The following is an 18,097-nucleotide window of genomic DNA, read 5'->3' on the forward strand; positions in this document are numbered from 1 at the left end:
AGTTCAGTTCTAGTTCAGTTCTAGTTCAGTTCTAGTTCAGTTCTAGTTCAGTTCTAGTTCAGTTCTAGTTCAGTTCTAGTTCAGTTCAGTTCTAGTTCAGTTCTAGTTCAGTTCTAGTTCAGTTCTAGTTCAGTTCTAGTTCAGTTCTAGTTCAGTTCTAGTTCAGTTCTAGTTCAGTTCTAGTTCAGTTCTAGTTCAGTTCTAGTTCAGTTCTAGTTCAGTTCTAGTTCAGTTCTAGTTCAGTTCTAGTTCAGTTCTAGTTCAGTTCTAGTTCATTTCTGATCTGTAGTCTAGTATATAATTTGGACTAGAGGCCTGTCATTAAATTCAATTCCTTACCTTATTGTCATGAAATTTCTCACAGTGAATTTCGGCGGTGGTTTGCTGTATGGTGGCATAGTTGGCATAGATGGGTTGGGAAGCCTGTTGTTGCAAATAAGCAGCATGGGGATGCATTGATGGACCCACACCTGGACCCATACCCGCACCAGCACCATAATACATATTGGAACCCATACCATGAGCAGTAACCGATGAAGGATTCATTTGCGAACCATCCTGACTTAAAGTACGTGAATTACGTATACTGCAATGGCGTCGCGGTGGTTCGGGAGCAATTTTTTTCGCTGTCATTGGGCTGCCAGTTAAATAGGGCTATAAAAATATGAAAATTATTAAACAACATGAAGATAAATTTAAAAGAAAGATAATAAATCTAAGCTAACTAACATTAGTTAAACTGGAACTATCTAAAACATTGCCAGCACCTACATTTGAGGATACGCCAGCATTAGCACCAGGTGGCACATTAGCTGTAGTAGGAGGACCTAAACCACCAGCATGACAGACATATTCTGCAGCGGCGGCAGCATTCATATAATGATGATGCTCCAAAGGTGGCATGGTGTTTAAAACAGCCCTTTGCAAAATGCCACGCTGTTGTCGTGGCAAAGTGCCACCGCCTTCCTCATACATGAGTTCACGGGCGGCAGCATCATTTGTGGGTGTTATATCACCATCATCGTAAGAACGACGCCAGTTCTGATAGCATGTTAAATAGATTTATTTTATATAATTAAATCATTTATTTCTAATTATATTTCTAAATAATGTTTATAAATATTATTAACTTACCATAGTGGCTGGATTGCTTAACATACGTTGTGCAGCACCGGGGGGCAAATTACCAGCACCACCGGCCATTAGGGCGGCCTGTTGTAGATGCTGCTGTTGCTGCAAGGCCTGTTGATGCTGTTGCAATTGTGAGGGATGGGCGAAATGACCATAGTCTGTTGTGGTATAATGACTAAAAGTCAAATGGCTTCGTGTGCTGTTGTCGTGGATATCTTCCAGTGATTCCAAACTTTTGCCTCGAGGTTGACGTACCTGTTAAGGGAATAAAAAGCGTTAATATCATGCGGAATAGAGAATTTTTTACTGAAAAGTTTGTTTATTTTAATGTTTAAACAAAAAATATAAAAAATTTGTTTAAAACTTAAAAAAAATTGAAAATATATTTAATAACTTAAAAATTTAAGCCGGGATTTGTATAACTTCAAAACTGTTATTCAAATATAAGATTTCAATCATGAAAACTAAAGAATTCTTTTTACAAATTTTTACTCAATTCAGATTTGTTTTAATAAATATTGAAATTGTATGCATTCTAAAATGTTTCTTTCTAAATGATCTTGTCTATTCTATTCTATTTCTATAAGCATTGATTATTTCACTCATTACCTTAATTAAAACAACATCATTGCCATTACAACATTCATGATTACTACCAGTGCAGTAGTAAGCATTGGTAGTGGGTGATGTATTGGCATAAATTTTTGAATCATCCCATGATACACGTGTAGTGGGTAAATAAGTAGGGGTGGGAGGCAACTGTTGCCAGGGTTTGGTATAAATCTAAATTAAGAGAAATAAAGTAAATAAAATCAAAAAATTAAGATACAAAAATAAAATAAAAATAATAATAAAAAGTAGAAATAAACAAAAAATATATTTATTGTCTTCAAATTAAGAAAAATAGTGTTAGGATTGTGTTTAAAATGTTTTTAATTATTTCGATAATCAATAGATTAGACGGTGGTCTAATCAATAGACTAGGATGTAGTCAAGACAATAGGCTGTTCCGTTAACTTCATGTTGAACTCTAGTTAAGTTCTAGTTCAATTCTAGTTTAGTTCTAGTTCAGTTCTTGATCAGTTTTGGTTCAGTTCTAGTTAAGTTCTTGTACAGTTTTAGTTCAGTTCTAGTACAGTTCTAGTTCAGTTCTAGTGCAGTTCTAGTTCAGTTCTTGTTCAGTTCTAGTTCAGTTCTAGTTCAGTTCTAGTTCAGTTCTAGTTCAGTTCTAGTTCAGTTCTAGTTCAGTTCTAGTTCAGTTCTAGTTCAGTTCTAGTTCAGTTCTAGTTCAGTTCTAGTTCAGTTCTAGTTCAGTTCTAGTTCAGTTCTAGTTCAGTTCTAGTTCAGTTCTAGTTCAGTTCTAGTTCAGTTCTAGTTCAGTTCTAGTTCAGTTCTAGTTCAGTTCTGTTCAGTTCTAGTTCAGTTCTAGTTCAGTTCTAGTTCAGTTCTAGTTCAGTTCTAGTTCAGTTCTAGTTCAGTTCTAGTTCAGTTCTAGTTCAGTTCTAGTTCAGTTCTAGTTCAGTTCTAGTTCAGTTCTAGTTCAGTTTTAGTTCAGTTCTAGTTCAGTTCTAGTTCAGTTCTAGTTCAGTTCTAGTTCAGTTCTAGTTCAGTTCTAGTTCAGTTCTAGTTCAGTTCTAGTTCAGTTCTAGTTCAGTTCTAGTTCAGTTCTAGTTCAGTTCTAGTTCAGTTCTAGTTCAGTTCTAGTTCAGTTCTAGTTCAGTTCTAGTTTCAGTTCTAGTTCAGTTCTAGTTCAGTTCTAGTTCAGTTCTAGTTCAGTTCTAGTTCAGTTCTCTAGTTCAGTTCTAGTTCAGTTCTAGTTCAGTTCTAGTTCAGTTCTAGTTCAGTTCTAGTTCAGTTCTAGTTTAGTTCTAGTTCAGTTCTAGTTCAGTTCTAGTTCAGTTCTTGTTCAGTTCTTGTTCAGTTCTAGTTCAGTTCTAGTTCAGTTCTAGTTCAGTTCTAGTTCAGTTCTAGTTCAGTTCTAGTTTAGTTCTAGTTTAGTTCTACTTCAGTTCTAGTCCAGTTCTAGTTCAGTTCTAGTTCAGTTCTAGTTCGGTTCTAATTCAGTTCTTGTTCCGTTTTAGTTCCTTGACTGTAGCCTAGTCACTAGACTATAAAGTCAACGTAAATGTCAAATGTGCATTCATTGAATAATTACCTGTTGATTGTAGGGATTTGAACCACCGGGATTCCATTTGCCACTAATAATGTCTTTGACACGTTTTATGGCAAGCAGAATTTTCTTTTGATGTCCCAACTTAACAATACCAATATCTTCGAGATCTTCCCAAGTTACTTGGGTAACATCGCGTACTGTTTTATAATTTTGATCCAATAAAGGTTGTATGTATTCCTCCAAGCGTAATAGTTGTAGCCATTCCTCAATGGAACCCTGGAATTTAGAAAAAAAAGAAATACAAAATTTAATAAATAAAAATTTATTGTAGAAATTAAATAAAAACGCTAACTTTGAAGAAATTAAATAAAAACGCTAACATTTTAGTTTGGTTTCCAAATGGCATCACTGTTAACCAGCCATATAAAAACAAAACAGTAAAAAGCGTTTTTTATGCTTGAGTGATGCCAAATAATTGTTTATACTATTTTAAACAAAATTTTGCAGAACCCTTTAATAATAATTATGACTAAAATTAAAAACAACTTTAAAATGATTTACTTCATAATTGTTCCAATAATGTCAGTAAATTGTCTGTGGTTTATAGCAGTCGCTATTTATTACACTCTTTTTCATTATATTAACCAAAATATAAAAATTATTTTTGACATTTTGTCTCACCACCATTTTTTATGATTAGATAGATATTTGTTGTTAAATATCTTTTATTTTTGTTAAATAAAATTATCAGATTTAAAAACATTTGTATATTTCTGATAGTAAGAAAGTAACAACAAATTGTATACATATTATTTTTTATTTCAAATTTATGATTTGTCTCCAAGTATCTTTTTTTTTAGTTTGGTTGAGATTGTTGGACTTGCTTATTTCATTCAATTGCAAAAGCTATTGAATCAATTTAATAATTTTATTATGATTACATTTCAATCGATGTTTTATTGTTTATATTTTTGAGATTTCAATTGAACTAGTTCAGGGACAACTTCAATCACAATTTATTAATGATGTCTTTTAAATTTTTGTTTATTAAACAAAATGTAATTCTTGTTTTTTAATTAAATAATAGTATTAATATAAAATATGTTATTTTTTTGCATTAATTTGGCCAATAAATTTTAAAACAGTACATTAATTGTTTTTCTTAAGTCAAAATAAAGTAAATGGTTCAAATTTTCCAACGCTGTAATACTTAACGCAGTGATGCCAATAGAATTTGAGACGTTTTTATTTAAGTAATATTGGACATGTTTAGTATATAGTCTAGTCTATAGTTTAGTTTATCATCAAGTCTATAGTCTAGTCTATAGTCTGGTTCATAGTCTAGTCTATAGTCTAGTCTATAGCCTAGTCTAAAGTCTAGTCTATAGTCTAGTCTATAGCCTAGTCTATAGTCTAGTCTATAGTCTAGTCTATAGTCTAGTCTATAGTCTAGTCTATAGTCTAGTCTATAGTCTAGTCTATAGTCTAGTCTATAGTCTAGTCTATAGTCTAGTCTATAGTCTAGTCTATAGTCTAGTCTATAGTCTAGTCTATAGTCTAGTCTATAGTCTAGTCTATAATCTAGTCTATAGTCTAGTCTATAGTCTAGTCTATAGTCTAGTCTATAGTCTAGTCTATAGTCTAGTCTATAGTCTAGTCTATAGTCTAGTCTATAGTCTAGTCTATAGTCTAGTCTATAGTCTAGTCTATAGTCTAGTCTATAGTCTAGTCTATAGTCTAGTCTATAGTCTAGTCTATAGTCTAGTCTATAGTCTAGTCTATAGTCTAGTCTATAGTCTGAGTTATAGTCTAGTCTATAGTCTAGTCTATTAATCTAGTCTATAGTCTAGTCTATAGTCTAGTCTATAGTCTAGTCTATAGTCTAGTCTATAGTCTAGTCTATAGTCTAGTCTATAGTCTAGTCTCTAGTCTATAGTCTAGTCTATAGTCTAGTCTATAGTCTAGTCTATAGTCTAGTCTATAGTCTAGTCTATAGTCTAGTCTATAGTCTAGTCTATAGTCTAGTCTATAGTCTAGTCTATAGTCTAGTCTATAGTCTAGTCTATAGTCTAGTCTATAGTCTAGTCTATAGTCTTGTCTATAGTCTAGTCTATAGTCTAGTCTATAGTCTATAGTCTAGTCTATAGTCTAGTCTATAGTCTAGTCTATAGTCTAGTCTATAGTCTAATCTATAGTCTAGTCTATAGTCTAGTCTATGGTCTAGTCTACAATGTTTAGTGTATAGTCTAGTCTATAGTCTAGTCTATAGTCTAGTCTATAGTCTAGTCTATAGTCTAGTCTATAGTCTAGTCTATAGTCTAGTCTATAGTCTAGTCTATAGTCTAGTCTATAGTCTAGTCTATAGTCTAGTCTATAGTCTAGTCTATAGTCTAGTCTATAGTCTAGTCTATAGTCTAGTCTATAGTCTAGTCTATAGTCTAGTCTATAGTCTAGTCTATAGTCTAGTCTATAGTCTAGTCTATAGTCTAGTCTATAGTCTAGTCTATAGTCTAGTCTATAGTCTAGTCTATAGTCTAGTCTATAGTCTAGTCTATAGCCTAGTCTATAGTCTAGTCTATAGTCAAGTCTATAGTCTATAGTTTAGTCTATAGTCTAGTCTATAGTCTAGTCTATGGTTTAGTCTATAGTCTAGTCTTTAGTCTAGTCTATAGTCTACTCTATAGTCTAGTCTTTAGTCTAGTCTATAGTCTAGTCTATAGTCTAGTCTATAGTCTAGTCTATAGTCTAGTCTATAGTCTAGTCTATAGTCTAGGCTATAGTCTAGTCTGAAGTCTAGTCTATAGTCTAGCCTATAGTCTAGTCTATAGTCTAGCCTTATATGGTCTAGTTTATGTTCCTTTTACTAAAGCTTCAAATGAAAAAAGATAAAAATAGCAAATTTTCAAACGCTGGAATACTTAACACAGAGATGCCAATAGGCTTTGCTACTAATTTGCCATTTGTAAACAAAATAGCGGTAATCAGTAAATTGTATTGCGTATATGTGTGTTTTTGTTTGACATGTTTATGTAATTCACAGAGGAATGATAATTATTGCAAAATGTCTTTCTTAAGCAAAGAAATATTTACAAGTGTGAACTGGTCTTTACAGAATTGAATAATACATTAACCTCAAGTCAAATTTGAAAAAATATCAATTAAAACTGAATTTTTAAACAAAAATTAACTCTAACAGGTATAATTAACAAATGTTTAGCTACAATATTTTGCTTTATTAGTTAAAAATCTTAAATATGCAGTCATTAATTATTTAAAAAGATAAAAAAAAACTAAAACCAAACAAAACAAAACAGAAAAAACCAAGCGGTCATTGTTTTAATTTATTTAAATACCTATTGTTTATTTTTGTTTGTAAAACCAGAAAATGAGATGCAAAGCAAAAACATAACAAAATAAACAAAAAACCAACTACTTGTGCAAATTAATTATGAATTTCTTTAAGACAAAAAAACATACATTTTTGTATTTTATTAGTTAGAAAAATAGAAGAAAAAATACACAAATGACTGTAAGTTTTAGATTATTTACTCGTAACTCAACAGAACAAATAAATAATAAAATTTCGACCTTGACAAAAAAAAAAAAAAAACTAACTGACGACGACTGATGGTTTTTTCTGGGGTTTTAATTTGGATTTTTCTAACCTGCCTGCGCCGTGGCTTGAAACCGGTTTAGATTTTTTAAAGTATTTCTATGTACTTTAAATGAATTTAATACTACACTCTTGTATGAAAACACAAAGTTAAATACAGTATTTTTTCTTCAAATGGCAGCTAATTTTTAAAAATTTATGTATGATTTTGTATTTTAGACGTTGAAGTCTTAAAAAAATAAAACAAAATATCATGCCATATGCTACCTGAGTGCAAACTTAATATACAACAAAAATGTTTAATTTAAGAAACTTTAGATTGTGTTTTTTTTAAGGAGTTAACAAACGACATTCAAAAAATTGTTATTATCAGCAAAAAAAAAAAGACAAGACATATGAATGCACACCAAAAATCTTAAAACAAAATATTATATTATAAAATGGGTAACAATTAAGAATACTAGAATTAAATTAGAACTGATGTAGAATAGAATGATAGTACTGAACTGGAACTAGAACTGAACAGGAACTAAACCAGAACTGAGCTATAACTAAACTAGATTTGAAATAAAACTTAACTAGAACTGAACTAGAACAGAACTAGAACTGAACTAGAACTGAACTAAAACTGAACTAGAACTGAACTAGAACTGAACTAGAACTGAACTAAAACTGAACTAGAACTGAACTAGAACTGAACTAGAACTGAACTAGAACTGAACTAGAACTGAACTAGAACTGAACTAGAACTGAACTAGAACTGAACTAGAACTGAACTAGAACTGAACTATAACTGAACTAGAACTGAACTAGAACTGAACTAGAACTGAACTAGAACTGAACTAGAACTGAACCAGAACTGAACTAGAACTTAATTAGAACTGAACTAGAACTGAACTAGAACTGAACTAGAACTGAACTAAAACTGAACTAGAACTAAACTAAAACTGAACTAGAACTGAACTTGATCTAGACTAAAACTGTACTAGAACTGAACTGGAACTGAACTAGAACTAAACTAGAACTAGAACTAGAACTGAACTTGATCTAAACTAAAATTGTACTAGAACTGAACTAGATCTAAACTAAAACTGTACTAGAACTGAACTAGAACTGAACTAGAACTGAACTAGAACTGAACTAGAACTGAACTAGAACTGAACTAGAACTGAACTAGAACTGAACTAGAACTGAACTAGAACTGAACTAGAACTGAACTAGAACTGAACTAGAACTGAACTAGAACTGAACTAGAACTGAACTAGAACTGAACTAGAACTGAACTAGAACTGAACTAGAACTGAACTAGAACTGAACTAGAACTGAACTAGAACTGAACTAGAACTGAACTAGAACTAGAACTGAACTAGAACTGAACTAGAACTGAACTAGAACTGAACTGAACTAGAACTGAACTAGAACTGAACTAGAACTGAACTAGAACTAGAACTGAACTAGAACTGAACTAGAACTGAACTAGAACTGAACTAGAACTGAACTAGAACTGAACTAGAACTGAACTAGAACTGAACTAGAACTGAACTAGAACTGAACTAGAACTGAACTAGAACTGAACTAGAACTGAATTAGAACTGAATTAGAACTGAACTAAAACTAAACTAGAACTGAACTAGAACTGAACTAAAACTGTACTAGAACTGAATTAGAACTGAACTAGAACTAAACTAGAACTGAACTAGAACTGAACTTGATCTAAACTAAAACTGTACTAGAGCTGAATTAGAACTGAACTAGAACTGAACTAGAACTGAACTAGAACTGAACTAGAACTGAACTAGAACTGAACTAGAACTGAACTAGAACTGAACTAGAACTGAACTAGAACTGAACTAGAACTGAACTAGAACTGAACTAGAACTGAACTAGAACTGAACTAGAACTGAACTAGAACTAGAACTTAACTAGAACAGAATTAGTCTGTAAATTTTGTCCGAAAAGGAAACTTTATCTATTGAAAATCATTTGAAAATAAATCTTATTAAAATAATGCGCAGTTTTTTTCTGTTGTTGTTAAATTGAAAATAAACTTGAGTTTAAAATAAACAATTTTAAAAAATCCATAATCAATTATCTAAACTAAACCTCATCAATACGTTTTAGTGAAATTTATTTAGTTAAAAACAAAGCAACCACTAAATATAAAAAATTTCTCCAGCAAAATACACAACAAAAAAAAAAGAAATCTTAAATTTAAAATCTATTTGAAAACGAGGAAAAAAATCTTTATAAATGCCTGAGGAATTTTAAGTAAATTCGTCTTTTTTTAAGTTAAGTTCAATGTACAGAAGATTTTTCTTTGCACACATAACGACGACGAGGATGGGTAAATAAACGTAACCACCAAGTGGTGTATGAAATTGTATTTAAAATCAAGAGTTAAGAAAAAAACAACAACAACTACAAATTTAAAAAAGGTAAATAGAAAATAAAACAACAATTGTAAATATTTTATACAGAAAATACAAAATACGGCTATTGACAAAATTATAATTGAAAAAAAAAATTAAAAAGAAATAAAAAGAAAACAAGTAAGAGTGCTATATTCGGCTGTACGGAATCTTATATACCCTTCACCAAGTATGTTTTAAAAAACAGTTTTTATTTATTTTGTATCTCTGCCACACATAACAGACACACAAACAAATATAAACTGTAGCAGAAAGAAATATTAACCGCTGTACTGTAATACCACCGTTAAACTGTATTACCATACTCAAACAAATATGAGCTGTATTACCAATATATTACTGCTTTATCTCCTTGTTCTTGTTATACCCTTAACCTTCGTGAGAATAGAACAGCATTCAAACATACAAAAAAAGTACACAGCTAAATAAAACCAAATACATCTCCCCAGCAGTTCGACGGGACAGTCCTGAACTGACCACTTAACCTACCACTTGTGGTGGCCCCTAGCCACCTGACTACCCAGGTAACCGACCATTTTAACATGGACTTGTCCTACGAGGAAGTCAATCGTCACTCTACAACCTACACGCACATGTACATCTTTATCCGATTCACAGTGTTGTTGTTGCTTTTTTGACAAAGCATGAAAAAAATGTGGCTTTTTTGATGAAATTTTCAGAGGTTGTCTCTAATTCATGTCTAGCTGAATTATTGAAGATTCGGATCTCGCCGATATCTAGGGACCTCCAAAAACTGATTTCAACAGACAGACAGACGGACATGGCTTAATCGACTCCGCTATCTATAAGGATCCAGAATATATATACTTTATAGGGTCGGAAAATTATATTATAGAAATTATATACCCTTCTCACGAAGTTGAAGGGTATAAAAATAACAACAATTTAAGGGAAGTATGCGTTTTACACAGTTTTGTCAAGATTTTAAAAGAGAATCTTGATTATTTAATATTTAATCTGATAGAGAAGTAAACTATCAAAGAACTAGTTCACTAACTGGTTATTTGTGGATAGCGATGGTTGGGTTATAAGGGAAAATGGTTACTGTAAAGCTTGTTAAGAGTTTGATTACTGAACTCATGAAGGGAGTTTTTTTTACACATTCCTCATTACTCATGCAGTAGATGGATTATTTTTTCAAAATAAAGGAATAAAAGAAATCTAAATGAAAGGTTTATTTTTCGTTTGGGTATGAAAATTAAGATCAACATAAATTAAAACAAAACTGATAAAAAATTACATAAAAAAACAAAAAAAAAAAAACAACTTTCATTTCGTGTTTTGAAACTTAAATTAAAATTGAAAATAACAAAAACTTCAAAAAAAAATTGATTAAATATGGAAAAATAATAAGATTTATGAGCAAAAGATTAAAAAAGGCATATAATGACATTATTACCAAAATAAATATATACAAATACATACACAATATATAAATAAAACAAAATTTATGAAAAATATATCATAAAACTGAAACTTGTTTTAATTACAATAAAGGTCTTATAACAGTGAACCCCCTAAAGGAAAACAAATTATTAAACAATAATTGTTAATTAACTACTAAATGTTAAAAATAAATACTAGCAATTATTTAAGGCAAAAGTTCAATATTATAGTTTATTCAAAAAAAAAACCTTGAAATCTTGTTAATTGTTAATATATAATTTAATATTTTTATATCTATTAAAACAATTTTTGAAATTCTTTTATTTAAAATTGCTAAAAACAACAACAATTTTCATTAAACGCTAATTGTACTCTAACTGCCCTAATGTCTCGTTTTAATTTTACCGTTAAATACTTAAATAAATAGTTCCACAATTTAATATGGAACAGGCCAAAGTGTTAATCATTTTAACTAATATTAAAAATCTTGAGTTTAATGTTAATGTTTTTGCTTAAGTGTGAAATATTTTAAATTAACTAAATATTTAACAACAGGAAAATAAAAGGAAGATTTTAGCTAAGATGAAATTTGTGGTTATGAACTAGAACTGGACTAAAACTGGACTAAAACTGAACAAGAACTGAACTAGAACTAAAATAGAACTGAACTTGATCTGAACTAGAACTAAACTAAAACTGAACTAGAACTGAACTAGAACTGAACTAGAACTGAACTAGAACTGAACTAGAACTGAACTAGAACTGAACTTGAACTGAACTAGAACTGAACTAGAACTGAAATAGAACTGAACTAGAACTGAACTAGAACTGAACTAGAACTGAACTAGAACTGAACTAGAACTGAACTAGAACTGAACTAGAACTAAACAAGAACTGAACTAGAACTGAACTGGAACTAAACTTTGACTGATATAAATCAAGACTAGATCTCTAGTTTAGTCTTTAGTTTTGAGTAGTGTCTAGCATCTAGTCTTAACTCCAGTCTAGTTAAAAGTCTTGCCTATAGTCTAGACCATTGTCTGGACTATAGTGTAGTCTATACACTGGATTATAAACAGTCCAGTCTATAGTCTAGTCTGTAGGCTTTTCTGTTATTCTATTTCTATTATTTATATTCTACAATTTGTTGCAAAATCTACGCAATTATTATTACTATGTATTTCGTAAAAAAAAACCAGTAAATCTAGCCAAGTTATTTCCTGTATATACAAAATAAATAAAATTCTTAAATGGGTAGAAAGAAAAACAAACTGATTCACATTTTTAAAAACAACAACAACTATTGTATAAAAGTTAGTTGTTGTTGTCTGGTCACAACAAATATTCTGTTTTATTTAACACTTTAATAACAAAAAAAAAAAACTGAAATAAAAGTAGAAAGATATAAAAAAAGCTGGAAAAAAATAAAGCAAGATGAATAATATCATGCCGCATATAGATATTTCTGTTTTTGTTTTTACAATTTTATTCTTTTTTTTTAAGACATCTTTAAATGAACGTGTTTTGCAAAAATTATGCCATGTTTACACTTGTCTCGTATATATTCTATATAATGTGTTTTTTTTTGCATATTTTCTTATATTTATTATTTATATGTATTCTATTCAGTCATAAACCTCATATTCATTGTTTATAATATTGTATACAATATAATATGACAACAACAAAAGAAAAAAAATATAATACTGACTATCTGGCCGACTAAATGTTTGACTGACTTCAACAGCTAATAAGTATTCAACAATATCTAATTGTTTTTATGGCTCTATTTTCATTCTTTACTTTTTTTGTTGACATTTTAGATAAAAAAAGACGTATTATGTGTTAACATTTACAATATATAATTTATATATATTTATAAAACTTAGCGAATGAAGACTTAAAGGGAAATTTAAGAAAAGAGACTTTATACTAAACTATAGTCGAAAGCAGTCGTTAGGGGAAACTATAGTAGATCAGATTATAGAGTAATAAGTATACGAGAATATAGAGCAATATATAGCCGAGACTATAGACTATTCTAATCCATAGTCGCGAATATGAACTTATCTTTAGTTAAGACTGTACACTACTCTATAGTCGAGAATAAAAACTTATCTATAGTCGACACTATAGATTTATCTAAAGTCGAGACTATAGACTTATCTATAGTCTCGACCATAGACTTATCTATAATCGAGACTATAGACTTAGAAGTGAACTAGAAATGAAGAAGAACTGAACTAGAACTGAGCTAAAATTGAATTAAAACTGAACGAGAACTGAACTAGAACTGAACTAGAACTGAACTAAAACTGAACTAGAACTAGAACTGAACTAGAACTGTACTAGAACTGAACTAGAACTGAACTAGAACTGAACTAGAACTGAACTAGAACTGAACTAGAACTGAACTAGAACTGAACTAGAACTGAACTAGAACTGAACTAGAACTGAACTAGAACTGAACTATAACTGAACTAGAACTGAACTAGAACTAGAACTAAACTATAACTGAACTAGAACTTAAGTCTGGACTATAGATTATAGTACAACTCGACTATATAGTAGATAAATCTATAGTCTCGACTATAGATAAGTCTATAGTCTGGACTATAGATAAGTCTATAGTATGGACTATAGATAAGACTATAGTCTGGACTATAGATAAGACTATAGTCTGGACTTTAGATAAGTCTATAGTCTGGACTATAGATAAGCCTATAGTCTGGCCTATACATAAGTCTATAGTCTGGACTATAGATAAGTCTATAGTCTGTACTATAATAAGTCTAAAGTCTCGACAATAGATTAGTCTTAGATTCGACAATAGATTAGTCTATAGACTCGACTATAGATTACTCTATAGTCCCGACTACAGATTAGTTTATAAAGTCTTTAGTTTCGACTATAAATCGGTTAAAGATTAGTCTATAGTTTCGACTACGTATTATTCTCGACTAAATATTAGTCTACAGTCTCGACTATGTATTAGTCTATACACTCGACTATGGATTAGTCTATAGTCTCGACTATAGATAAGCCTATAGTCTGGACTATACATAAGTCTATAGTCTGGGCTATAGATAAGTCTATAGTCTGTACTATAATGAGTCTAAAGTCTCGACAATAGATTAGACTAAGACTCGACAATAGATTAGTCTATAGACTCGACTATAGATTACTCTATAGTCCCAACTACAGATTAGTTTATAAAGTCTATAGTTTCGACTATAAATCGACTAAAGATTAGTCTATAGTTTCGACTGCGTATTATTCTCGACTAAATATTAGTCTATAGTCTCGACTATGTATTAGAATATACACTCGACTATGGATTAGTCTATAGTCTCGATTATAGATAATTTAGACATAAAGTTAACATAATATATTACTTCCATCTCAATAACTTCAGGTAAATAACTGTAACCGAATGTATTAGTGAAAGTCTCATGATCTTTTAAGATACTTTGGGACTTTATGGCCTTATGCTTAATAACCTATTTATACTAAATAAGTACTAAACGATGAATGAATAAATACTAAATATGTGTACATAAGATAGTTGTTGCTTAGTTTTGTTTTATTTTCTGTCGTTTTCAGGCGATAATAATCTGAAACAAAGGTGAAGTCATTAACTAGTTATAAGCTTCAAGTACTCGTATTATGTATATACAATTAAACACACACACTTTTGTATGTTAGAAAACAGATGTATTGGTATTATCTGGCCTTATATATAATATTTTATTATTTTTTTGTTGTTTGCTAAGTTTTTTTTTTCTTTCTTTCTTAATAAACATTAATAAAATGAATTGTTTTTTAAACAATAATTGCATTTATTTAATGACTACGTTTGTTTTCTCTATGTTCACTGATAAGATATTGTATTGTATGATCTTTTTCTCTCTGTCTGTTTTACAAAACATTTGTTTTGTTAAAAAAACGTGATAAAATTCTTAGTTCATTTGTATAATTTTTGCCATATTTCATTTGTAATTTTGTTTCTTTTTTATCTAGATGCTACTCGCCATAAATTATATTTATGCAAAATTATAGTTGAAAAAAAAAAAATAATAATAATAAACAAATAGGAAAGTATAGTCGGGCATGGTCGACTATATAATACCCTACACCATGAGTATATTTTTAAAATTTTTACTTTTATAAAGAAAGTTTTATGTTGAATATTACAATAATTCCAAAATAAATATTAAGCAAAAATTTCTAAATAAGTCTTTATATAGGTCAAATATGGGCCAATCCTCGGTAAATTTGGGAAAAGGATATATTTTTAAATAACAGTTAGTTTTGTTGAGTTTCATTGCGATACAAATGGTTACAAGTCAATTTTAGACGTTTAAGACATTTTTTGAAGGAGGGTTTGTATGGGGGCTAGGGTCAAATAAGGGCCGATTCTTACGAAAATCTGCAGTGTCATTTATACTTATATAAAACTTATTTGTACCAATTTTTAAAGAGATAATAGAATATTTGACGTAATTATGGCATAAAAAGTTCAAATCGGGAGGTACGATTGTATGGGGGCTAGGTGAAATAATGGACCGATTTCAACCATTTTCAATAGGCTTCGTCTCTGTGCCAAAAAACATGCTTGGTCCAAATTTCATCAAATTATCTTAAAAATTGCGGCCTGTACCTTGCGCACAAGGTTTACATGGATAACCAGCCAGCCGGACAGACGGACGGACGGACGGGCATGTCTTAATCGACTCAAAAAATGACTCTGAATCGATCGGATCGATACAAACATCAGTACAAACGTATAATACCCTCCCCACTATAGTGGTGTAGGGTATAAAAACAAACAACTTAAATAAGTTGTTTTGTAAAAAAAAAATGAAAACCAATGATTGTAAATAATTTCCAGTTAATTAAATGTCAATTAAATTGTATGTATGAATATGCATATTTTTAAAAAACCACATTCCAAGACGTTTAATTAAATTAGCAATATTGTCATTACAAAAACGTATAAAAAATATGCGATTCCAGGTAAAAATTTCGCAAAATGTTAAAATTTTGAAACATTTTTAAAATTCACATTGGGCAACACTGTTTTATTCATCATATTGCACAAAAAGTTGCCATATCATTTAATAAATGTTACCCAATTTTCCTTTCAATAAATAAAGAAAACTTTATCCACTTACCGGTACAAAATGTGGTAGATTATCCAAAACTTGCAACTTATCAATACGCTGCTTAATTCTTTCCCTATGATGTGGATTCTTAATACCAATTGCTGTTAAATCTTCCGGTGTCATACGAGCAATTGTGGGTAAATCATAGCCAGCTGTTATAAACAATTGAGCATATTCTTCATATTTCATTTCCATTAGCCAATCAATAATTAATTCTTCATTACGCTGACGATCCATTGAACCAATCGAACATGAACTTAACGAACTGCAGCGAGGCGAAGAGAGGGCACCACCACCGCCACTACTGCGTATGGAACCGGCTCCGGAGACACCGGTTAGATATGATGAAGCACGACCTGAATCTAAACTAGCGGTTGAATGACGTGATCCAGAACCAGCTGAACCAGAGGAGGAACCGGGTGAATCACGACCCGGTGATTGTGTTAGATCGATGCCTTGATCCTCTTGCAGAGCCAGCTGCTGGTGGTAATAGACAGCCGCTTTATGTGTGAGAGGTTCACGTAAAGTGGCACAAAAAACTGGCGGGGGACATGGCACTAACGAGGGTGGACAAGAGCCCAGCAAAGGATTTCCTGCGGCAGCTGCTGCCGAGACTTGTGCGTTCTTAGAGGCGGCCGTAGCCGTGGCCGAGGTTTGTGATGAGCCTGAGGTTGACATGGCTGAAGAATATTCGTTTATTTCATCTGAAAATTTGTAAAAAAAGAAAATAAATATATATTAAACTCTAGAATATACGACAGTTATAGTTTAATCCGGGCTAGAGAATAGACTTAAGTCTGGACTAGAGAATAAACTATTTAGAGTAGTGAGTAAACTATAATCATGCGTAATGAACTAGTTTAATTCTGGTTCACTTCTAGTTTAGTTCAGCTCTGGTAAAGTTTTTGTTCAGTTCTAATTCTGTTCTGATTCAGTTCTAGTTAAGTTCTAGCTCAATTTTAGTTCAGTACTAGTTCAGTTCTAGTTCTATTCTAGTTCAGTTCTAGTTCAGTTCTAGTTCAGTTCTAGTTCAGTTCTAGTTCAGTTCTAGTTCAGTTCTAGTTCAGTTCTAGTTCAGTTCTAGTTCAGTTCTAGTTCAGTTCTAGTTCAGTTCTAGTTCAGTTCTAGTTCAGTTCTAGTTCAGTTCTAGTTCAGTTCTAGTTCAGTTCTAGTTCAGTTCTAGTTCAGTTCTAGTTCAGTTCTAGTTCAGTTCTAGTTCAGTTCTAGTTCAGTTCTAGTTCAGTTCTAGTTCATTTCTAGTTCAGTTCTAGTTCAGTTCTAGTTTAGTTCTAGTTCAGTTCTAGTTCAGTTCTAGTTCAGTTCTAGTTCAGTTCTAATTCAGTTCTAATTCAGTTCTAATTCAGTTCTAGTTCAGTTCTAGTTCAGTTCTGTTCAGTTCAGTTCAGTTCAGTTCAGTTCTGCTTAGTTCTGTTCAGTTCTAGTTAAGTCCTAGTTCAGTTTTATTTCAGTTTTAGTTCAGTTCTAGTTCAGTTCTAGTTCAGTTCTAGTTCAGTTCTAGTTCAGTTCTAGTTCAGTTCTAGTTCAGTTCTAGTTCAGTTCTAGTTCAGTTCTAGTTCAGTTCTAGTTCAGTTCTAGTTCAGTTCTAGTTCAGTTCTAGTTCAGTTCTAGTTCAGTTCTAGTTCAGTTCTAGTTCAGTTCTAGTTCAGTTCTAGTTCAGTTCTAGTTCAGTTCTAGTTCACTTCTAGTTCACTTCTAGTTCAGTTCTAGTTCACTTCTAGTTTACTTCTAGTTCACTTCTAGTTCAGTTTTATTTCAGTATTATTTCAGTTCTACTTCAGTTCTATTTCAGCTCTATTTCACTTCTATTTCAGTTCTAGCTGAAAGTACTTCCACTTACCTTTAATTCTTAATGCTACTGTAGGTTCACGTGGCAAATTAAAGCCGCCCTCCTCGAGCGAAGGTGACGATACCATACTACTCATTATAATACCATCCTCCAGCTGTACTTTACCAGCTGCACCCGATATACTACCACCCAAACGATATAATGGTATCTGTTGCTGATATGCTGACTGTGACGTTTGCTGCTGTGGTACTGGATCGCCTGGTAATGCGGGTGGTGCGACTTTTGTTATCTTTTTAGCTTGTGCGTGTGGTTTCAATGAACGATGCATGATCGCAATAACAACCACAATGAAATTGTGTTGTATTTAAGGATGTTGAAAAGAGATTAATATTTTGTATATGATCCTGTAATGAGATAGATATAGATAGATGA

The 18,097-nt window shown here is 31.4% G+C and overlaps 1 protein-coding gene across 4 annotated transcripts in view; it reads right to left on the minus strand.

Annotated features, from left to right (window-relative positions):
- Positions 1-18,097, minus strand: part of LOC111687130 — a 49,080-nt gene that overhangs the window by 1,303 nt on the left and 29,680 nt on the right. Inside the window, exons 2-8 of one of the 4 annotated variants that reach the window (XM_046954377.1) lie at positions 17,717-18,069; positions 15,868-16,562; positions 3,287-3,520; positions 1,741-1,914; positions 1,135-1,386; positions 772-1,041; positions 340-654 (exon numbers count right to left, since the gene is read on the minus strand). In XM_046954377.1, coding sequence (XP_046810333.1) covers positions 340-654; positions 772-1,041; positions 1,135-1,386; positions 1,741-1,914; positions 3,287-3,520; positions 15,868-16,562; positions 17,717-17,993 — 2,217 coding nt within the window. In that variant the 5' untranslated portion in view covers positions 17,994-18,069. Of the gene's footprint in view, positions 1-339; positions 655-729; positions 1,042-1,134; positions 1,387-1,740; positions 1,915-3,286; positions 3,521-15,867; positions 16,563-17,716; positions 18,070-18,097 lie in introns of all 4 variants that reach the window. The other 3 variants (XM_046954376.1, XM_046954378.1, XM_046954379.1) reach the window with 3 other exon arrangements.

The sequence above is a fragment of the Lucilia cuprina genome, chromosome 6 (genome assembly GCF_022045245.1).
Source record: "Lucilia cuprina isolate Lc7/37 chromosome 6, ASM2204524v1, whole genome shotgun sequence".
Taxonomy (NCBI): Eukaryota; Metazoa; Arthropoda; class Insecta; order Diptera; family Calliphoridae; genus Lucilia; species Lucilia cuprina.